This window comes from Geotrypetes seraphini, chromosome 11 (genome assembly GCF_902459505.1).
Source record: "Geotrypetes seraphini chromosome 11, aGeoSer1.1, whole genome shotgun sequence".
Lineage (NCBI taxonomy): Eukaryota > Metazoa > Chordata > Amphibia > Gymnophiona > Dermophiidae > Geotrypetes > Geotrypetes seraphini.
The window spans coordinates 48,564,876-48,588,817 of record NC_047094.1 but is presented as its reverse complement, the minus strand read 5'-3'; the positions used below and the strand labels follow the sequence as shown (position 1 = coordinate 48,588,817).

At 40.4% G+C, this 23,942-nt stretch overlaps 1 protein-coding gene across 7 annotated transcripts in view; it reads right to left on the bottom strand.

The window, feature by feature from the left end:
• The window catches only part of CFAP70 (cilia and flagella associated protein 70), a 201,122-nt gene that overhangs the window by 39,567 nt on the left and 137,613 nt on the right, over positions 1-23,942 (bottom strand). For all 7 annotated transcript variants that reach the window (XM_033914698.1, XM_033914699.1, XM_033914701.1 and 4 more), the window contains one exon: positions 15,825-15,989. In XM_033914698.1, coding sequence (XP_033770589.1) covers positions 15,825-15,989 — 165 coding nt within the window. The remainder of the gene's footprint in view (positions 1-15,824; positions 15,990-23,942) is intronic.

The window sequence follows — 23,942 nt, the reverse complement described above, 5'->3', positions numbered from 1 at the left end:
GACATTCCCCCACCCTAAAAAAATTTCCCTGGTAGGCCAGTGGACCCCTCTCCCCCTCCCCCAATGCCTACTCATTTCTGCCTCTGTACTGCCATCTCGTAAAATGGTAGAACCTGACCCTACATGGTGCATCCTGGTATGCACTGTGAAGGGTCATTCTGCTCTATGGGACCAAGGAGATCATGAGGGCAGAGAACAAGAGTATGAGAAAGATTAGGGGGTGGGGGGTTGGAAGAAAGGAGGAGAGAGCAAGAGAGCATTGTATGGAAGATAATAAAAGGAGAGATCTCGTAGGAGAATGGGTGAAGGACAAAGAAGACACTGTGAGAGTGAGATGAAGAATAGAGAATACAGAAAGGACAGAAAAAGCACAGTTGTAACAGGTGTTATCCATAGCGCCCCAGTACGGACAGCTTTAAAAGTGTATTACCACTTTAAGTTTTTAGAAACTTTGCAACTGTGCGCACATGCGCAAATGCCTTTCCATCTGACATAGGCTCGCGGCTCCTCAGTTCCGTAAGCAAGCTAAGAAGCCAACCAGGGAAGGTGGATGTGTTGTGAGAATATCTGACTGTGGTCCATGGATAACACCTGTTATGGTAAGTAACTGTGCTTTATCCCAGGACAAGCAGGCAGCATATTTTCACGTGGGACTCCCTAGCTTATTAGAATGGGATGGAGGGAGTGTTGGCCATTAAGAAAATTAATTTTGCAATACTGCTTGGACAAAGTGACCATCACATCTGGAATAAGATTCCAGACAGTAGTGAGATGTGAATGTATGAACTGAGGACCAAGTAGCAGCTTTACAGATATCATCAATAGGAGTGGAACGTAAGAAAGCAAATGAAGCTGCCATAGCTCGGACTTTGTGTGTTGTTACACGACCCGAGTTGCAGCCCAGCCTGAGTATAACAGAAGGCAATAGATCTCTTGGATACAGGCTGTCCCAACCTGTTAGGCTCAAAGGAGATGAACATTTGAGGAGATGTTCTATGTGGCTGAGTTCGCTGTAAATAACAAGCCAAGGCTCGTTTGCAGTCCAAAGTATGAAGAGCCGTTTCAACAGGGTGAGAATGAGGCTTGGGAAAGAACACTGGAAGCACAATTGATTGATTGAGATGAAATTCAGTAACTATCTTTGGTAGCAACTTTGGATGGATGCAAAGCACTATTTTGTCATGGTGGAACACTGTAAAAGATGGGTCCACCACCAGCGCTTGAAGCTCGCTCACTCAACGAGCAGAAGTAATGGAGATGAGAAATACTACTTTCCAAGTGAGATATTTGAGATGAGCTGAAGACATTGGTTCAAAGGGAGTCTTCATGAGTCTAGAGAGAACAACATTAAGGCCCTGATTCTATAAAGGGCGCCTAAGTCATGCCTAAAGTTAGGCGTGCTGTAGGCGTCCAATCTAAGTAGTTAATGAGCCAATTAATAATAAATAATAATAATAACTTTATTTTTCTATAGCACCAACACCCAAAAAGTTCTAGGCGGTTTACAGAGTAAGAATGACTGGACATTCCAGTGATAATACAAAGCAATCAGAAAGGAAATACAATATTTCAATGATGAAAAAATACAGTATGGAACTATAACATAGTCATCAATCAAGAACAAATTTTTTGAACAAATAGGTCTTAACCGATTTTCTAAAAGTGCAATAAAATGCAGATTGTTGAATCTGATCATCTAGCCATAGTTGAACTTTACCTGCTTGATAAGCCAAAGATCAATCAAAATACTTTTTGTAACGGCAATTTTTAGGATTAGGAAAAGTGAATAGACCAGAACGTCGAGAAGACATCTGCCTGGAAGCTGCTATAGCTCAATAAGTAAAAGCCCTGTGCTCCTCTTACAGAGGTCATAAGTTCAAATCCCAACCAGCTCCCCAGCACATATTTTAATTGTGGCATTCTACCTTGTAGGTGCACCTTGATGATCTCACAATGTGGTCACCATTGTGCGGCTGCAAACCTCCATTTGCAATGAAGTAGAAGCCATGCTAAGGTCTATATCTGGGTTTTTTTCTGTTTTTCAGCTTTTGCAAATGAAGTTATGTATTGTGACAAACCCAGGTCCGTTTCGGGTTTTGGCCAAAACAAACCCGAATCCGTACCGGGTTTTGCCCCAGTGATCAGGAGTATTCACAGTGCACCTAGATGCAGGAGGGCTGATCAGGTGACCTGCCAATTGATTGATGAAGCTGACTTCTGCTCTGATTCTGACATGTAGGTAGAAGAGACAGGGCAGGATAAGATTAAGAGAAAAATCCTACACTCCATGCAGACCTGTCACTGTCAGAAAGCTTATTCAGTTTGAACAGCCTGTTAAAATCAGGGCTAGGGAGAAACCTGCCTGTAATAGCAGGAAGCAAGCCGGTGTGTGGAAAACCCTTCCCCCCCCCACCTTCTCAGAGGGGGAGTGGTTATCCACAGGATATAACGAGGCACAGGGGACATATGAGAAGAAGAGAGGAGAGACGGGAGAATGGGAAGCTGAAAGGAGGCAGTCTCTCACAGACTGTCCCATGCTAAGGCAGATGAGTTACCTCCTGTCTGGGACACTGGAGTACAGCCAGAAGGAGAAGCCATGGTGGGGCAGGAAAGCTGTGTAGGAGCTGACACTCTGTCAACACCCATGGAGACCCAGTAAGCCTAAGATTGGGATTTAATTTCTTTATGCTGCAAGCTTGTCTCTTACCCGTTTGAAGCCAGTGAAGCTCTCCTGGGAAGCCACATTTTTGAGGTTTTCTGTAAAGCAGGAATGTGTGTGTTTTCTGACAAACCATTTTGAATGTATTTCCTGTATGATGATTCAGCTGGGAAATCTCGATGGTCCTGCTCAGCTGTGCCTGATTGCTACAGCAACGTTTAGAGGGAAACGTTTGCTTGATTTTGAACTCTGAATAATGCTGTGATTCTTATGTGTTCTGGACTGTTGGATAAAAGCATTACTTATCTGATTATTACTGCTCTGGTGAAGAGAACTGTATTTCTTGACTGATTAAAGTCCAGAAGCAGGGGACTGTACACAAGGCAGTGCTGACCCAGATTCAACTGCCTGATTATATTATTGTGAACCTTTGTATTTCATGCAATATCAGTCCATCTTGAACTACAAGGCTGTTGCCTATATTTTTTTGATTTATTCAACCAGTGGTTTAAATAAAGTTTATTTTTGCTTTGCCATTTCTGACTAAGATGCCTTTATACTTTGCATGCTGATAAGTTTGGAATGTGCCTGTTCTAAAGACCTGAAGGATTCCTTAGTGGAAAGGGACACGTCGGGTTTCAGCTTTGGTCACATTCCCAGGTGCTCGCTGCGCCTTACAGGAGCCCGGGTTGTGACAGTATACAATCTATATATCTGTGTCATGTGCTTTCTTTGCTTTCAAGAATGAGCTGATTGGAGCACTGTTTAGTCAGAAAAAAAGGGTAGCTTTTTAGCCAGAAAACTAAAGCTATGTTTTCATGTGCTGTGCTTCAGTTAATGGATCTTTTCCTCTAATTAGCAAATAGCATTGATGTTTGTCCACAAAAATAGGTTTTGCATGCAATATATCTGTTTTGATGTGCATTAAATGTATTTTGAGCTTAAAGCAAAAATAAAATCCAGAAAGCTATTTAGCAGATTGCATTAAGGACTTCCAAACTGTGCTTACGTTCCGGAAGAACGTCCAAAGAGTGCCTAAGTTCCGTCCATAGAATTAAGGTCTATCTGAAGCCTGAACTGTGCTTCCTTAAAATGCCTATAAGACCCAGTTTTACAATTGCTATGCAGCTTGCTAGCTTACCCTGTAGCACACTGGTTAAACCTATACCCTTCTATCCTAATGTTGATGGTTCAAATCCCAGTCACTCTGTCTGATGGAAGAGAAATAAAAACTATTACAATTATAATGAAAAACAGCATAAAATTGTCATTCTAATAACATAACAATAAAATATTATAACATTAAGGACTTTGTTTGGATGTCTAAATCTCATCTAAAACCTGATTCTCTAAAGCAGTGTTTTTCAACCTTTTTACACCCGTGGACCGGCAGAAATAAAATAATTATTTTGTGGACCGGCAAACTACTAAGACTGAAAAATTTTTTTTTTCCAATTCTTTATTATTTTCAAAACTTACAATAAGTGTAACAATAAATACATTTTATACTTCAATACCACACTTAGGCCCTGATTCTGCAAAGTGACGTCCCGATTTTAGGCATCTGTAGACGTCCTACAGCTGTCTAATCAACCAATCGGGATGCACGTTTAAAAAAAAAATGCTCCCCTGGCAGACCGCCTATATTGAAGGCGCCTCCGGGAGCCTAGGGAGGCCCGCAAAACGCCTAACCTAGGCAGCCCTATGCGTCTCCCTAGTAGAGGAAGAGACGCTTAAAATGTAGGCCAGCAAAATGCTGGTCTACATTGTAAGTAGACGCGGCCGCTATACTTATCGCGGCAAGGGATCTCCCTGCCGCAATAAGTATGGCGGCCGCGGCCGCCTGTCCGATCACCGGCAGGAGGGTGCCGAACTGTTTCTGCCGGAACGCCACCCCACAAACCCCGTAACCGTCGGCAGGAGGGTGGCCAACTCCTCCTGCCGGAACACCCCCCCAAACTCGTAATCGCCGGCAGGAGGGTGCCCAACTCCTCCTGCCGGAACACCCCCCCCAAACTCGTAATCACCGGCAGGAGGGTGCCCAATTCCTCCTGCCAGAACACCTCCCCCCCTAAACTCATAATCGCCGGCAGGAGGGTGCCCAACTCCTCCTGCCAGAACACCCCCCCAAACTCGTAATCGCCGGCAGGAGGGTACCGAACTCCACCTGCCGAAAAGCCGGACCCCTTCTGGACCCCCATTCTAACGACCTCCCCCCCAACTAACCTCCCTTCCCCAACTAACCTTTAAATGTTGGTCGGCTGGATGGGTCTTGCTGCCGTCCAGCCGACAGGTCCACCTGGTCGAAATGAAACGGGCCCGCCCCTTCCCGGCCCATCCCCGCTAAGTCTAAGGCCTGATTGGTCCAGGCTCTAGAAGCCTGGACCAATCAGGCCTTAGGCATAGCGGGTCCGCCCATCCCCACCAATCCTAAGGCCTGATTGGCCCAGGTGCCTATGAGCCTGGGCCAATCACATCTTAGGGTTAGTGGGGATGGGCGGACCCGCTAAGCCTAAGGCCTGATTGGTCCAGGTTTCTAGAGCCTGGCCCAATCAGGCCTTAGACTTAGCAGGGATGGGCCGGGAAGGGGCAGGCCCATCTCATTTTGGATACATGTTTGAATATTGGCTTAATTACCAAATAAAGCCTTCTTTATTTGAACAGTGGCTGGACTGTAGCCTTATTGTATTTGGGGAACTGTTGCCATTCTGACTATTATTTTCCTGGAACATTATTTTCCCAGCAGGGCTTTCACCTTTTGAGGGCATGCCAGAATCAGCAATTGCGCTAAGCCCGGTACCCGCCTCAGGACCCGGTATCGGCTGCGCGACAGGGTATGGACACGAAAAAAAGGAAAAATGCCAGACCTCCAGGGGAGGGAAAGGAAATGGAAGGGGAGGACAGAGATGGAAGATGGATGGGTAGCATGGAGAAAGAAGAAAATGACAAATGGGCAGGAGACCCTGGCAAGCAAGTTATCAGAAGACAATCAGAGCCTGGGACCAACAAAAGGTAGAAAAAATAATTCTATTTTCTGTTTTGTGATTACAATATTTATGTTGCTTACACCACAGAGCTGGTGTGGGCTTGGAGACGTTGTAATCCTATACACCTACTAAGACTTAGTCACTTAGGGGTCCTTTTATGCGCATTTAGCCAATGCGCATTTAGCCAATGTTCAAACATGTATCCAAAATAAGAAAAAAAAAAAAACCCCAAACAGTTCACCTGTTCCGGCTAGTAGCCCTGCAGCCCTTCTGGCTGCCAGGTCAGCACATGGCTGGCCACACCCTTGCCTCAGGGTAAGTCCAGGAATTTCCTTACTGGTTTCTTTCAAAAAACAAAAAACCCATCCAAAATTGGTAAGTATTCCATAGTCCATGTAATCACAAACTTGTCCCTGCAAAGCTCACTGTGCCTGCCTAAATATAGTCAGGCTTCCCCTACCAACCCTAGTAAGTTGGTGGGGATGGGGAATTGCTGAATCCACTATCAAAACAGCCTTATAGGCCCCGCAATCCCAACCCTTTGGATCTTGTGTGGATTCTGCCCCACAATCCCCACTGTAGCAATCAGTGGCTTGAAGTTTCCAAAACAGGGAAAAACACAATACAAAGTCCTTTTCAGGCAGGGCAGCTTTTCCCTTCAATTGTCTTTCAATTTCCCAAAACAGCCAGCAAATACACAGTTCCTTTTTTTCAAAACCCAGTACAGTTAAAAGCTTTTCCAAGCAACAGAAATAAAAGGAAAACTTAAGTCTCATCCATCTGGTCATAAACTGGTTCCAGTGCAATGTCCATAGCTTCTTCCGGCCTCAAGCAGTCTGGCTGGTTTACAAGTAAAGATTCCTCTGAATCCTGCAATTCCACTTCATTCTCTTGCCTGATCTCTGGAGCACCTACCCATGGGTTTGTTTCCACTGCTTGATCAGCCCTGTCTCTCCCTGGCTTGCACTGCTCCAGCTGCCTTTCTCTGTGGGAGCCACACCCAAGCCTTTGTGGGGAATGGACAGGCTTCAGCTTTCCCTGGACTTTCTCCTGCTCTGCAATTAGTCTCAGCAGGTGTGTGCCTAAAGGGGCTAGAGCCTGTTTCTTAAGCTGGGTCCTACTAGTGACTGGCCTAGGTTTAAAGGAGTTTTTGTCCTCATAATGTCCCAACTCCTCTCAGGGCTCCTACTCTTGGGAAATCTTTCCAGAATCTGAGTCCCACTCTATGATAGTTGGAGAGCTGCTGCACTGATCAGCTTTCTTCAGCTTCAGGGCTAAGTTCCTATGCTTTCTAGCTGGAACAAGGATAGCTATAGTGCTGGGCTTGTGACAATCCGCAGCTGCAGTAATGGACCCCACCATCCCCAGATCCACCAACTGTCCTTTTCTTAACTACCCTTTCATCCAGCATCTCTCCCTCCTTCCCCACCACCCCAGGGTCCACCATCTCTCCGTTTCTCTTCCCAGTCCAGTATCTCTATCCTCCCTCCACCCATCCCTTGTGTCCAACTTCTCTCTCTTTCTGTTCCTTCCCTCTCTCTCTCCTCTGTTTTATTTCTTCCCCACCCTCCACTCAGTCCAACTTAAGCACATCTAGACCCCCTTCTTCTCTCCCGCCGGGTACTTCTACACCAGGGCCTGCCTCTTTCCCGAAAGCCTGTATGTTTTCCTCCCTTTTTCTTCCCGGTCTCACCTTCAGATTTGGCCCGCTGTTCCTACCCTCCCTCCATCCTGGCTTCCTGGTCTCCTCTGGCCTGCCGGGATGAACCGCTGCTGCTCTTCAATTGCGTCTGCCGTCACCTGGCCTCCTCTTCAAAGCAGCCTGCTGAGGATCGCTGGCCAGCTGTAGCGAACCTCACAGGCTGCTGTCCACCTTGGTAGCACATTCCCTCTGACACGATCCCGTACGTCAGAGGAGGGGCGGGATCGCGTCAGAAGGAATGTGCTACCGAGGTGAATAGTGACCTGCGAGGTTCGCTACAGCTGGCCGGTGATCCTTAGCAGTGTCACAACCCTAGCCATGAAGCTAGGTTGTTTCCTGATAAGGCCCCTCCTAACCCTAGCCTTACCTTGAATAGAGCTAACCAATGTGACAGGTTTGACACAAATAGAAAGAAAGGTTTTGAATTCCAATTCAAACCCCATGTTACAGAGTTCGGGGGAGGAGAGGATGAATGGGAGAACAGCCTGGAGCAGAGGGAGGTGCCTTATGCTAGAGAACAGCCTAAGAGGCAAGCCACAAGCACAGGTAATTCATAGCTGCGGGGTCTGATTAAAGCTCAGCAGAAAACCCAGCAAAAGTAACAGACTGCCCTTCCCCCTCTCAGGTCAGGGTGTGGTCGCCTAAATGCTTTAGAAGCAGAGTTAAGGAAGACTAAGTTAGTCTACCCTGAAGCAGCCCAGAGAGGAGGTCCTCAGGACTGGCCTCCTGAGTCTCAGGAAAGCCAGGACATTGAAAGCCAGCCAGCCAGCCAGCCCAGAGGCCATGGAGTTTCTGGACACTGCCATGGAACCAGAAGTATCACACATGGATGAAAGCTAAGTGTAATTACTTAACCTTTTTTCTCTATGTTTGGATTTTGATATTTTGGTTTTGGACTGTCTGCAAGCACAGACCGGGAGGACAAGTGAGCAGTGCTGTGCTCACGACTGCAAGAGTGCCTGATTTCCGGGACATTAAAGTGAACTATAGTTTGTTTGGCAATTTTTTCTTTTTGCCTCTTTGCTGCTTGTTGGGACTGAATTGATTATTATCTAAAGGGGTAGTAGTTGGTGAGAATCCACACAAGATCCTTGGGTGGGATTGTGGGGCCATTTGTGGCAAACTTATTTGAAGGTGGATTCGGCTACTCCCCTCCCCCACCAACTGCTTGTTGAGTTGGCGGGGACCGGCCTGTTGCAAGCCAGGCCTAAGCAACTCGGTATACTAGTGACTGAGCAACATTGTAAAAAGACTTTGATAAAACTGAAGGATTATAGTAGCCTTATTTCTGCCCTGTTTGGACTGTAGGATTATTAGGGCTGAGCTACTACGGACTATTGGTATACTTATCTGTTTGTACCTGCAAAGAAGGTGTGGGCTTTTGTTTTACATCCCGGATGTTTTGTTCATGTTTTCTTTTTTGTTGGAGTTAACAGACTAACCCCTGCCTAGGGGCTATACACTCAATAAAGTGAGACTCAAATTAATAAGAAACTTATGTTCTTATTGAACCTGACAATTTGTTTTTTTTGTGTGACTAAAAACCAGCAGGGCTGCCAGCATCTTCTGGAGGCACGTTGAGTTCGGTCCTTTCTGCGCGTTGACCGGGGGCCATCGTTAAAGCCGGCATCGGCAACGCCACAGCAAGCTGCTTTGAAGAGGAGGCCAAATGAAGGCAGACGCAAGTGAAGAGCAGCAGTGGCAGCAGCAGTTCATGCTGGCAGGCCAGATTTAATATAAAATTTAAAATGTCTGGCGGGCCAATTTTTAACACACCGCAGGCCAGATTTGGCCCGTGGGCCAGAGTTTGACATGTCTGCTCTATGGGATTCAGAAGAAATAGAGATTCTATCTCCTGAAGAAGGGACGTCTGCTAAAGGTTCTTGGAGGATGATCTGGAGGTGTAGTGATGAACTGAAGAGAGTAACCCTCCTGAATGACTTTGAGAACCCAAAGGTCTTTTGTTATCAGCACCCAACATAGATGGTATAATTGAAGCCGACCTCCGATTGGCTGAGGGAGAGGCTGAGAGAGAGGAACAACGGCTATGCTCTCCATGAGCCCATCAAAAAGACTGAGTAGGTTTTTGAGGAGCTGCTGGTTGAGACTTTTGAGGTTGCTGCTACTTTTGCTTTTTCTGCTGAGGTGGATGAGAGACAGCAGGTTTAGCAGAAAAATGCCTCTGGTATGAAGAAGACTGAGAAGATAACTGAGAAGCAGAGGGAGGCTTAGACTTGGTTTTAACCAAAGATTCCAATTCTTTTCATGGTCAGTTAGTTTTTCTGTGACCACCTCAATGGAATCACCAAAAAGCTCTTCTCCCAATTAGGGAATATTAGCTAATCTGTCTTGAAGGTTAATGCCCATATCTGAGACTCTCAACCATGCCAGGCATCTTATTGCCACTGACACAGCCAAAGCTCACTTGAAGGCATCATAAGCAGATCTCGCCAAATACTTTCTGGTTTGGGAAAGAGTACAAAAGATGTAAAATTCCTGAAGATGTTGTGCAGGAATATATTTATCAAAAGAAGGTAGTTTCCGTACAAGATGTTTCATGTAATGGGATATGTAGAAATTGTAATTAAGGACTCTGTTCGCCAACATGGAATTTTGATAAAGGTGATGTCCAAACTTGCCCATTGTTCGGCCTTCACACCCTGGTGGCACTGATGCATAGACTTTCGAAGCAAAGGACTTTTTAAAAGTTGATTCCACAACTAATGATTGATGATGAAGCTATGGTTTATCAAACCCCGGAGAAGAAATGATTCTATAAATAGAATCCAGCTTTCTGGGAGCCACTGTAATAGTCAAGGGCGTTTCCCAGTTTTTGTTTGTTTTTTTTAAATAAAAACTTTATTCATTTTTACAACTTACAACAAGTGAATCAAGAAATAACATTTGATCTTAAAAACATCACTTGATTTTCTATTACATCCATCGTAAATTAAAGAAATTTATCCCCTCCCCTCCCTATCATTCCATATACATTCACCTATATTATACAGTTGTTGTGAAGAGTCTCTTTGAGAATTCCATGAAATGGTAATTTAAGGAGCTCTTTTGGAGGCTTATCATAGTCCAAAGCCTCTAAATATTTAGCACTGAAGGCAGAGTTAGCTTCCAGTTTAACAGGTTAGTCTTTGCCTAACTGCCTAATAAATTTAGTAAAAGATAGTCTTTCGGTAGGAGATCTTGTCTTTGGCAGAGATTTCTGAGGAGAAGGTTCTGAAGGGGTATCATAAGCCTCAGTTGCAAAACCAGAGAGATCAGCATCTGTTTCAGACTATAAACCAGAGTCATAAAGAAGTTTGGAGATGGTGTGCATTGAGAAATCAATGTTTTCTACGACTGAGGAAGAAGAGGAGGAAGTACGACGTGAAGCTCTCTTTTGTTTTGAAGTACGCGATGGAGATCGGTGCTTACTTGACTTTGAGCATTGAGTGGAAGAAGACAAGTGTCGATAACTCGATGAAGTGCGTCGATGGAGAACTTGACCATCAATGTGATGATCGATGTCTAAGAGTAGAGCATCAAGAGGATCGGTGGTGACTGAATGAAGATACATGCCGACGTTCTGTCGAAGAGCTGACTGAGATACCATAGGACTTGAGGCAGTTTGCTCAGAGTGGGCTGGTACCGAGGGAGTGGATGCTGGTGCATGAAGTTAAAAAATATTACAAAAAATCAAATGATTGCAAGTGGAATAGAATCATTCACCACATAAACGTATTCCAAAAAATCCCACTGCCTTAGAGGAAAAAAGAGATAAGTTCTAACAAAAAATGGAGAAAAGACCTCAGTTTCTTCCAGGGAAAATTTCACCTGGAGGACCTCTATGCCAGCCGTATTCAACTTTATAGCTGCATAGGAAAAAACATCCTAGGTCGATAAAAATTCCTTATCTTCAAAACTCTTTAAATTTCTTATACTATATTGTCCAAAAAACAAGTCCACACTTATCTCAATAATCTACTGTCCTCCAGGCATGGTCCGAATCCAAATAGTCTAATCTTCTCCCAATGCCGTAATTACTTCAAGAGCATGGGAGGAAACATTTCTCAGACTCCCGACAGGTCCTGTTTCGCTTATATTCGCTGCATCAGGGGAGGTCTCTGCAAATGTAACAAAATAATTCAAACACTCCTCAGAGTTTCCTGTGTCATACATACAATAGCAACACATTGCTTACATTGTATCTTTGAGTTACCGCTTCACCGATTCTCTTGTAAGAAATGGCGGCTCGGCATTCTGATCGGGTTTAAAAAGAGGCCACATACTTGTTTCAGCCAATCCAGGCAAAGGGGGCGTGACCACTCACAAACATATCATTCTATGGATTTAATTCAAAAAAAGGCTCGCCATTCTATTCTGGCATTCAAACCTTTCGGCATACATGTTTTTAATCTGAAGACCCATTTCTGCTCACATTGTCTCAGATAAGTTTTGAAACCTCCTCCTTTCTTTGATGGATGTAGTTGTTCTATAATCCAACATCACATCTCTGCAAAAGTATGATTTAGATCTAGATAGTGTTGCACCATAGGTGCCTCCATTTTTCTACAGCCCAGGCAGGATCTATGTTCAATTATGCGCGTTTTGAACAGACGGGAAGTCTGTCCTATGTAGAGTTTATTGCAGGAACATTGAATCGCATATATCACTCCACTTGAATCACAAGTGGTGTGTGTTTTTAATTTATATACTTTGCTATCTACTGGCTTTGTAAAACAATTGCATTCCACAGTGATCTGACATATCGTACAGTGTCCACATTGATAGTGACCTACCCTCCCCTCTCCATTCAATACTCTCGGGGGGCCCAAAGCCCCTTTACTAGTTGGACAAATCATTTCTTGCAAGTTCTTGTTCCTAGAATAAGCTGTCAATACCTGGATCTCTCTAAAACAGGAATGAACTGATAAACAGTTCCAATACTTCTTAATGACACTCCCAAATTTTCTTGCTTGTTGGGAGTGCCGTAAAACACAGACCAACTGATCTTTCTCTGGTTCTGGTGCAGAGTATGTCAATAATTGTTCCCTATGATTGTACAATGCTCTAGTATAAGATGTTTTAATGCACCTATCCGGGTACCCTCGCTCTGCTAGTTTCCTATCTAAAATATGCGCTTGCTCCTTAAATTCATGTTTAGTCGAACATAATCTACGGTAGCGAAGAAACTGCGAGTTAGGCAAGCTCTCCTTCAGATGTTGGGGATGAGAGCTTGAAAAATCTAAGAAAGTATTTCTATCTGTTTCTTTACGGTGCACTGATGTCTGAAATGTTCCATCATTAATCTCTATTCGTACATCTAAAAATGAAATACATTGAGTGTCAAATGACATCATAAATTTAATCGTAGGTAGACAGGTATTCAAGAACGCAACAAACATTTGCAATTCTACTAAAGAGTCTTCCCAGATGATAAAAATATCATCTATGTAACGACACCACAGGGCTATCTTAGAGAAATATGTAGAATTATACACAAATCTCTCCTCAAAATCTGCCATGAAGAGGTTTGCTAATGAGGGTGCACATGTAGCTCCCATCGCAGTTCTGTGTAATTGTTGGTAAAAGACATTCTGGAACATAAAATAATTCTTTTTAAGAGAGACTGTTAATAACTGAATCAGAAATTCTGTTGGTACTTGGTGGGGACGTATACGATGATCCAAGCAGTCTTTCAAAATTTGCAAAACTAAATCCTGAGGGATATTTGTAGATAGTGACTGAATATCTAACGTCACTAAAATAGGATTGATATTGATGATATTTCGGAAAAATTAATCGAGCTTTTCCTGGAAAAAAGCACCGGTGCCTCTGGCTTATCTGCCGGTACCATCAGTGTTGCGGCTTGCCTCGGAGAGGGTGACCTCAATGAGGATGCACACCTTGAAGGAGAGACAAGCAGTAAAAGTGGGCGACGCTGCTTGGTCTGCATCAAGGGACTTGATCCTGGTGCAACGCTTGTTGGGAAGCTGGCGGCTTCTTAGCTGGCTTATCTGATGGTGCAAGATCTCCCGATACCGATGTTGATGTCAATGCAGGAGTCTTTGATGTCGATGGTTGCGAGGTCTTATCGATGTCCATGGCAGCCCCAAACAATTTCTCCTGCTGAAGTCTACAGTTTTTAATTGAGTGCTTCTGCACGGGGGAACACTGGGCACAGGTTTCCACCTGGTGTTCAGGCCCAAGACACTGCAAGCACCAACTATGCGGGTCAGTGAGGGAAATAGGCCTCTGACACTGCAGCACTTTTTAAAACCTGTTAATGGTCTAGACATGGATAGGAAGATCACATCAGCAAGATTAAACTCAATTGCTGAAGAAGAAATGAACCCTCAAAGGGCAAAGCCCACAAGGAAAGAGAGAGAAAGAAAGTCTCTCTTTTTTTTTTTTTTTTTAAATCGACAAAAAGGTAAAAAAGGAAATAGTAGAGAAATGAGAAAAAACAGAAAAATTACGCGAAGTGGGAAGGTAAAATAACTGAACAGAGTTCAGAAAACACAAATTCTTTGCTCTGTGGAAAATGAAGAACTGAGGAACACTGAGCCTAGGTTGGGTGGGAAGGCACTCGCACGGTGCAGTCAGTCGCGAAGTTTCTAAAAACTTAAAGTGGTGATACACTTTTAAAGCTGTCCATACCCGTGCTCCGTGTATGACGTCACCCAAATGTGAGAATATACTGCTTGCTTGTCCTGGGATAAAACAAGAGATGTATTTATGTGAGAAGGATAATAAAAGGTAGGAAACAAGAGTCTGAGTATATTGGAGGAAGAGAGAGGTATTGATGCCTTTGTATAAGACTCAGGTGAGACCTTATTTGGAATACTGTGTACAATTCTGAAGAAAACACCTTCAAAAAGATATAAACAGGATGGATTTGGTCCAAAGGAAGGTTACTAAAATGGTAGGTGGCCTATATCATAAGGTTGGTGGTCTACATCATAAGGCGTATGGGGACGGACTCAAATATGTATACTTTGGAGGAAAGGTGGTAGAAAAGAGATATAAATACATGAGGTGATTCTCTTTCAATTGAAAGGAAACTCCAGCGTGAGAAGGCATGGGATGAAGTTAAGAGGTGATAGGCTCAGGAGTAATCTAAGGAAATACTTTTTTTACACAAATGTTGGTAGATGCATGGAATAATATCCCAGTAGAGGTGGTGGAGACAAAGACTGTGTGTGAATTCAAGAAAGTGTGGGACAGGAAGGTGGGATCTCTTAGGGAGAGGAGGAGATAGTGGATGCTATGGATGGGCAGACTGGATGGTCTATTTGGCCTTTATATGCCATCATGTTTCTATGATTCTAGAACAAGAGTGTGTGTTGGGATGGCAAGGAGAGGGGAGAGGAAGAGAATGTGTGCGTGAGAGCGGGGAGGGTAAGAATTGGAAGAGAGAGAGGACAAGCAAAGAGAAAGAACAAGGGTGGAGAAATGGGGGAGAATAGGAATTTAATTAAAAAGTAAGAGGAGAGCATGAGTGGAAGGACAGAAAAAGTAAGAATGGGAACAGAGAGATGAACAAGAGGAGGGAAGAAGAGTGGAAAGAGAGAGAAGAGAGCAAGATGGAGGAATGAAAGAGCCAGAGGAATTGTAAGAATTGGAGAATGAGATGACCCTAGATTGGAGAAAGTATGATTAATGTAGGGGAAAGAGGAAGAAGCTGTTAAAGGAGAACAGATAAGATGAGAAAGAAGGAAAAAAGCAGGAGAAGGAGATCGTTAGACAGAGATTGGAAATGAGACGTCCAGGTCAAGGCATGTTCAGTTCCGGTGGTATTTTAGACAAGGACCTGTAGTTGCAGAGCCTTTTCTAAAATAACTGCAGGAATGCACTTGGCACATACAGCAGGAGCAGCCATTTTATATAGTCATGTCAGTATTTACAAGTAGAAATAGCGATTTCACAACTTCCATGTGAAAGTGGCACCACTTCCATATGTAGCTGGCCCATTTTCCAAATCTTCACATGTAGATGTCATCGATTTTTATGTGGCTTCATTTTGGAAGAAGAAATAAACTAAATGAGATTAAGGAGAATGACTCCCTCAAATCTCTTAAAGCCCTGACTGAAATGTGCATCCTTTAATAATTGAGCTTTTGTAAATTCTGACATGGATATTTTTCCCCATACATGTGTATTCCCTTTGTAAATGGGGAATATATGTGTAGATTTTCATCCTCCTTGAAATTTGTATAGTTTGGAATCTGTATTTGCATATCTATGCATCATACCCATGTATGTTTCTAACTAAAGGCGCAACTTTACTTCACATTCTCTTAATTCAAACTCTGCAAGATCGAATTATAGGAGATGGCTCAAGCAGGTGCAAGGAAATCATCTTGCATAATGAAGGGTTTTCCCAACCAGAGAGCAGACAATTATATAGTTAAAAAGAGCACATTTTTTCCAACAACTTTTGCTTCTCTTACAATTTGCTGTCCTGGCACTAATTACATACCTTTCTCAACTGTCTCTGCTTCGTCTTCTGTGTCTTCTTTATGGCTGTCTGTTTCTATTAGTACTGAATACATTTCCTTGGCTATCCGTGCTGAAAGAATCTTTCCAGCTTCCAGAAAGGCCATCTCCATCTGAATATCATTACCTTCAATTTCATATAGTAATCCTATAACAGATACAAGACAAATTAAACAGAGTAAACAGAAAAGGGGCAATTCTATAACTGGGTGCCTAGTAAGAGCCTGTTCTACATAGGAATATAGGACTGAATACTAGCATAACAGCAAAAATCTGCCATTATATTTCTATGATTCTAGAACAAAGAATATGTGTTGGGATGACAGAGCGAGGAGCCTAAGGCCCTGATTAGCTCTAATGCCTAAGGCTCCTCAGCATGGGAGGGCATCTGAACCAATCAGGGCCTTAGTCCTCTTCCCATGCATCCCAGAATGCACCAGAAAGGGAAAGGCCCACCATTTTGGAATGGCTGGGCATCCCTTCTGCTTTCTACTGTGTTAACAGGTATGGGGGAGGTTCGGGAGGTATGGGGAAGGTTCGGGGGCAGGAGGGAATAGGCATAATACCTTTTTATTGGACTAACTCAATGCGTTTTATGATGAGCTTTCGAGAGTAAACCTTCTTCAGATCAGAAGTAAGCAAATGTTGACAAATGTCAGTTTATACAAAGAAAACATGAAAGCATTTCAGGGATAGGAAGAGGGAGAGGTGCGTGGGTGGGCAAGAGACAGAGAGGTGGAAAAGCAGTTTCAAATGTATTTGTAGTGGGAAAGGAAGCCCAGATCTTTGTTAAATCCTGTCTGTTAGGTGTCAAAATATTTTATCATTTTGATTTCAAAGGTTTAATGTTCTTGGATTGTCTTAATGTTCCCTTTTTAGTATTCTTACCATTAAATTATTGGTGCAGTGGTCAGTTTTTCCAAAGTATTGTCTGACAGAGGTGACATCCTGGCTGGTGATACAATTTTTAATATGATATCTAGGTAGGGTGATTCTGGTCTTTAGAATTTGGCTTGTTTCACCAATGCAACATCCCTCTTTGCATTCTTTGTATTGAATGATGTATACCACATTAGAAGATGAATATGTGAAGGATCCCTTTATGCTGAATGTTTTTCCCATATGAGTGACTATGGGATCCTTTGAGCTATCGATGCCCAAAATAGCTAATTGCGATCTTTTCCATGGTTTGTAGCAGCCTCAGATAATTGTATGTAAATGGATTACAAGCAGCTCATCAATATTAAAATGAGCACTCCAACCAATACCCAGATGATGTACAGAATGAAGCGCCAGCCTTTAACAATCCAAAATTAGCAACAGGTCAGAAGGTGCTGGTAGCGTTGAAATGCGTGTGTTAAGCGAATGACACATGCACAAAATAGATAAGTTTTTTTATTTTATTTATAAATTTTTCATTCTTACAATAATTTAATTTTACATAAACTTCAATTAATACATGAAAAATTGTGATTACAAGTAATTCATCTTATCACATAAAATATAACCCTCCCCTTTCTTCATTTCTTAAATCCATATAATATACATTCCCACCCTTCCCCAATCTAATATATCCATTACTAATGTGCTATGAAACCTGATCATTGGAATATTGTGTCAATGGTTCCCAAATTTTCTTAAAATTATGAATATTTCCCTGTTGTAATGCTATTGTTTTTTCCATTTTGTATATATGACAGACTGAATTCCACCAAAATGTAAAATTTAATTTGGTGTAGTCCTTCCAATTTTGAGTTATTTGTTGCATGGCGACCCCTGTCAATATTAATAATAGTTTGTTATTGTTTGCTGAAATTGGACTCTGAGTTCTCATTACTGTACCAAATAGTATAGTATCATATGAGAGTCCTACATGATTTTCTAGTAGTTCATTAATTTGGGGCCAAATTAGTTTCCAAAATGCATTTATACAGGGACAAAAAAAAATTAAATGATCTAATGTCCCGACTTCTACTCTGCATTGCCAGCATCTATTAGATCTAGTACTATCTATTTTTTGTAAACGCGTAGGGGTCCATAAAGTTCTATGTAACAAAAATAACCAAGTTTGACTCATAGATGCTGACTTTGTAGATCTTAATCTCCAGGACCAAAATCGTGGCCATTGAGATTCAGAAATTGTCTGACCAATCTCAATACTCCAAATATCCCTAAGTCCAGTTTTCTTTTTTTTGTTTAAAAATCCATTTAACAATTTATACCAATTTGCGGCTTGGTGACCCAAAAAATCCGCCTGGAAACATAGAACCTGCAGACTATATTGAGTATTAAGAGCTTTCCATTCAGGGAACCCTGCCTGAATAGCTTGCTTCAATTGCAACCATTTAAAATATTGTGTTTTATTTAATCCAAATTTATGTTGCAATTGTGAAAAACTAAGCATTGCTCCTTCTGAAATAACATCATTCAATGTTCGTATACCTGCAATTATCCATTGTTTCCAGACAATTTTGTATCCGCCAATCTTGATCCTGGAGTTTACCCAAATTGATTAATTTAATGATTTAGCAATTGGTTCTGGTGATAGATTACTAACATATCTTAACGTCTTCCAAGTATCCAATAAAATTCTGTTATCCTTATATCTTCTTGGCATGTTTATACTAATTAGATGTTCTGGATGTATTGGGAACAGGAGCCGCCATTCTAGATATAGCCAATCTGGTACATTCTCCATGAGATCTGGGAGGATCCAATACATACCCTGTCTTAGAATATAGGCTTGATGGTACCTATAAAAATTTGGAAAATTTACCCCTCCCTCCACAATTGGTCTTTGTAAAGATACTAAAGCAATTCTGGGTCTTTTCCCAAACCAAACAAATTTTGTAAGAATATTGTTTAACTTTTTATAAAATGACCCCTGAAAAAATATTGATATCATACTCATTTGATAACAAACCACAGGCAATATCATCATTTTAATTGTTTGGACTCTTCCCCACCAAGAAAGATGTAAAGGATTCCATTGCTCACACATTTCTGTTATTTTTTTTAATAAAAGTTTTTCATTTTCTTTTACTGTATCTTCAATTGTATTTTTGATAATAATACTTAAATATTTTAATCCTTCTTCTTTCCAAATAAATGAATGTGAATCAAATAATCCTTTGGTACAGTGAACATTAATTGGAAGAATTTCCGATTTACTCCAATTAATTTTATATCCAGAAAATTTCCCAAATTTCTCTAGAAGATTAAGTAAACTTGGAACAGTATTCCCCGGTTCTTTTAAATATAATAATATATCATCTGCATATGCAGAAAGTTTAAATTCCCAGTAAGAAAATGGGATTCCTTTTATCTCCTTAGTTTGATTAATTGCAATTAATAAGGGTTCTAAAACAATATCAAAAAGTAAGGGGGACAAAGGACATCCTTGTCTAACTCCCCTACGCAAGTTAAATCTATCTGATAAATTGTTATTAATATATAATCTTGCACCAGGAGAGCTATACAATGTCTGAATCATTTTAATAAAACCGTGGCCTATTCCAAACCATTCCAGAGCTTGATACATATAACTCCATTCCACTCTATCAAATGCTTTTTCTGCATCTAAAGATAGCATAAAAGCTGGATCATTCATATTTTTCACTAAATTTAAAGAGTGGAATGCTAATCTAGTATTGTTTGATGAGTTTCTTTTAGCAATAAATCCTGTTTGGTGTACATCAATAATAAAAGGAAGAGCTTTTGCCAATCTTATTGCTAATACTTTAGCAATCAACTTACCATCTACATTTAATAAAGAGATAGGCCTGTAGTTTGAAACCAAGGTAGGATCCTTGTTTGGTTTTGGTAAGACAATAATTACCGAATCAGCCATAGTACCTGATATATTCCCATTATTTATTTGATATTGATACAAATTTAATAAATATGGTAAGATGATATTTTGAAATGTTTTATAGAATTCAACAGTATATCCATCACCACCTGGAGCGGATCCAACTCTAAGAGACTTCAATGCTGATTCTATTTCTTTTAAAGATATAGGATCTTCTAAACTTCGTTTTATATGATCCGGAACATTTGGTCCAATAAATGAGTTTAAGAAATTTAATCCCTCTTGTTCTTTATTTTCATAAGATTCAGAAGAATATAAATCTTTATAAAAACCAAGAAATTGTATTAAAATATCTTTGGTGTTAGTGTGTGTGTTGTCTTGTGTATCTTTAATTGCAATAATCTTAGATTTCCTTTTTTTTGCTTTAAGAAAATTAGCTAATAATCTTCCAGCTTTGTTTGAATTACCATAGTACTGAACTTGCTTATAGAAGATATCTTTCCTCACAAATTGAGAAGAAATCTCATTATATTTCGCTTTTATTTTTAATAAACTTTGTAATGTATTATGTTCCCAGTTCTTAATTAATTTATTTTCTAATACTTTAATTTGGTTTTCCAGATCAACATATTGTTTTTTAAGTTGTTTTTTGATAAATGCTGAATATGAAATAATATTTCCTCTTATTGTTGCTTTAAATGCGTCCCACAAAATCTCAGCATTAATATTGTCTGAATTATTTATTTGAAAAAATTCATTCATCTTTAATTTAAAATCTTCCAGAAAGTTCGAGTCCGCAAGTAAAGCATTATCAAATCTTCAAATTGGATCGAAATGTACTATATCATTATTCTGAAAGTCAATCCACACACCAGCATGGTCTGAAATTATAATGGGATCAATAACTGCATTCATCACTCGCTGCGCTATATTATTAGACACGAATATATAATCAATTCGTGAGAAAGATTTATGGACCTTAGAACAAAAAGAGAATTCCTGATCATTAAAATGAAGAATACGCCATATATCAACTAAATTACAAGATTGAACCAAATTATCTAAACCTAACGATTTCATAATTCTACTTGGTCTCTTATCCAAAATTGGATCCATTACAGCATTGATATCCCCTGCTACGATTAAATTAGAAGTAGCCAGTGGTAACAGTAATTGTTGAACTTGTTTGAAAAACTCCATTTGATTCGAATTAGGAGCATATAAATTTAATAAATCCAGGGTTGTATTTCCCAGAACCATTTTGATATGCACCCATCTTCCTAAAGGATCATAGTTTATTAATTTGAAATCAGCATTGCACTTCCTATTTATCAGGACAGCAACCCCAGCTTTTTTCCCCATTGCAGGTGCAAAGAAGCATTTAGAAATCCAACCCCCAGATAACTTTTTAGATTCAATATCAGAAAGGTGCGACTCTTGAATAAAATATATGTCCGCATTTTGCTTTTTAAGGAACGTTAGTACTTTCTTTCTCTTAATAGGATGATTTAAACCATTGACGTTAATAGAATAAATTTTTATATCCATCTATTTTATAATTAAATTTTGGCAAATATTTCTAAAATAAAAAAGATGACCAGACCTCAGCACATTAAGTAAATATAATTCATTCATCCAATTCCCCATCCCTTTCCCCCCCCGTAAAATAAGATTATAAAAGAAAAATTCAAATTTTACATTTATCCCATTTTCAATCCTCATCAATATATTATTACTGTGAACCCCCCTCCCTCTCTCTATGCTCCCTCCCCTCCCCCCCATAATCATTGTCTGATCTGGAACACACATTGGTATAGCAGACCCTAAACCCCCTCCCCCAGACAACTAATATCCCTCCATATTGAATTAATATCTCTCAAAAATTCATCTATTCTTTTTTCCCCCACATATTTAATATTTCATTATTTCTATCCATACATATTCAATCATTCAATTAATAATTATCATTAATATTAATATTTCATTGTAGCAAATAACATAAAATTATCTATAATGAATTCAAATATAACTATTCAAATAAATTTTCATTCATATAAGTTATTCATATAAATAATAGTATCTTAAAAATCTTTATCTCCTTAGTAATTATCTCTTCTTTAAAAAACCTAATTCCCAGACTTAACCCTTTATTTAATAATTTTTGTATTTCATATCAATTAGTATCTAGGTAAAATATATCATTATATTAAGAATCATAGTTAATTAATTCATATAAATTATAAATATATCTTCCTTTCAAAGTAATATATATCCTATCTTAATATTTTGTTAACATTTTCAATTTTAACTATAATTCCATGTATATTAAATATTCATTGTTAATTTAAATATATTCATTCATAGCGTTAATATATTACTAATATTAGCCGTACATGTAACCTTTTTCTTTCAACTGCTGCCTCAGCATAAGAAACTGCTTTCTGATGTTTGCAGTATGTTTTGCAAAGTCTGGAACCAATAACAATTTAGACCCTTTATAATTTAAATTTTTGTTCGCTTTTGCTACTTTCAGGATTTCTAAAGCTTGCTGGTATCTCAAAACTTTAAAAATCAAGGGTCTGGGGCCACTCTGATTCACTGGTTTTTTTGAAGGGATTCTATGTGCACGTTCTATCTCCAACGGCCACTTGGAGTTTAACTGTAACAGTTTAGGTAGTAAGCTCTCTAAAAACTGTACAGTGTCTCCCCCTTCAAGATTTTCAGCCAGTCCAAGCACTCTGATGTTCTTCCTTTTCCCCCGATTCTCCAAATCTATCAGCTGATTTTTCAAGCTTTCTACATTTTGTCTTTCACTGTCACACTTTTGTGTGACAGTTTCCAGCAGTTCAATTCTCTCCTCAATCACAGACATCCTCTGCCTGTCAGTCTGGATCTCTTGCCTCAGACCCAGCACCTCCTCCTTTACCTCCGAAATTTTGCCAGCGTTATCTGTCAGCATTAATTTAATTTTAAATAGCTCTGCCATTATATCTGCTTTATCTGAGAATTCCTGTTTCCAACGGGATCGGGACACTCGACGGCGACACCGGAGTCACTTTAGATCTTTTTGCCGATACACCGGAAGTGCACGGCTTCTCCGATTTGCCTTGCCTTGTGGTAGCCATTTCAGAAGTTATTTTTTGTTTTTATAACACAGGTGAGCGATTCTTAGCAGCTGTTTCCTTTCCTTTAGTTGTCTGAGTTCAGGGAGCTCTGTTGCTATGCGACCATTTTGCGTGCTCCAAGCCACGCCCCCCCCAAAATAGATAAGTTGCAGGGACGTATGAGCATCAATCATAGTTGTGTTTTTTGTAGTGCATCATTGGCGTATGTCATAAGAAGGGAGAGGTGGAGGACTAACAACAAACCATGCAAATGTGAAAACGCAAAATATATATGCTTTTTCTACACTGCTTCAGTGGAACGCATGCAATTGGTAGCCCCAGACCAGCTGGTATACGTTTTTAATGGACGCACCTTTAACAGATGCATATGAGATGCACTCTTTACACACACGTATATTATATGGTCCCCAATTCCATAAAAAGTATTTTTATGAACTTCAAAATGTGGGGTGAAACAATCAATATCAAAAATCGTAAATCATCAATTATTCAATATTAAGAAAAATGGTACGACTGAACTTATGTTCAAAATATATAATTCATTTGTGGTGAGACCTCAGAAATTTATTCCCCAACTCATTATAGGGCAGCCTGAGCTGATCTATTCAGGGGGTTTGTTTCAATCACGGGTCAATCACCACCTCCAACCATAATGTAATATTTTGTCTAGCTAAAACAATAAATGTTATAAATATTCTTTAAACATTGTAAATGTGGAACTTAGCTTTAAACAGCAATGAAACTTCACAATCATGATCTCAACGGGGTCCCTTTTGCCCTTGGCTTCATCAGGTCAGGGGGCGGCACTTCAATTTTGCCGGAGCATCCAAGCATGCCGATGCCATTATAGGCAGAAGTTTCCGTGGTCTCTATGGAGTACAAGCCCTAGTGAGGATGATTGCACATTGACACGGGTCAAATTGAACTTTTTGCCAATTGGTAAGGTGAACTTTTTGCCAATTGGTAAGGTGCCAATTGGTAAGGTAATATCAGTGTTCTGTACTATGTGGAAAGTATGGGTTCTCTCTGTGTGAGCACTGCTGTAATTGTGTAGATTTACAATGTAGGTTTCAATTTAGAACAAGTTCAGACCCAGTTTTCCAGTGCAGCAGGCATTGTTGAGTATTTTTAGTTTGTTTAGTGGATGTTTAGATATGTGTGTATG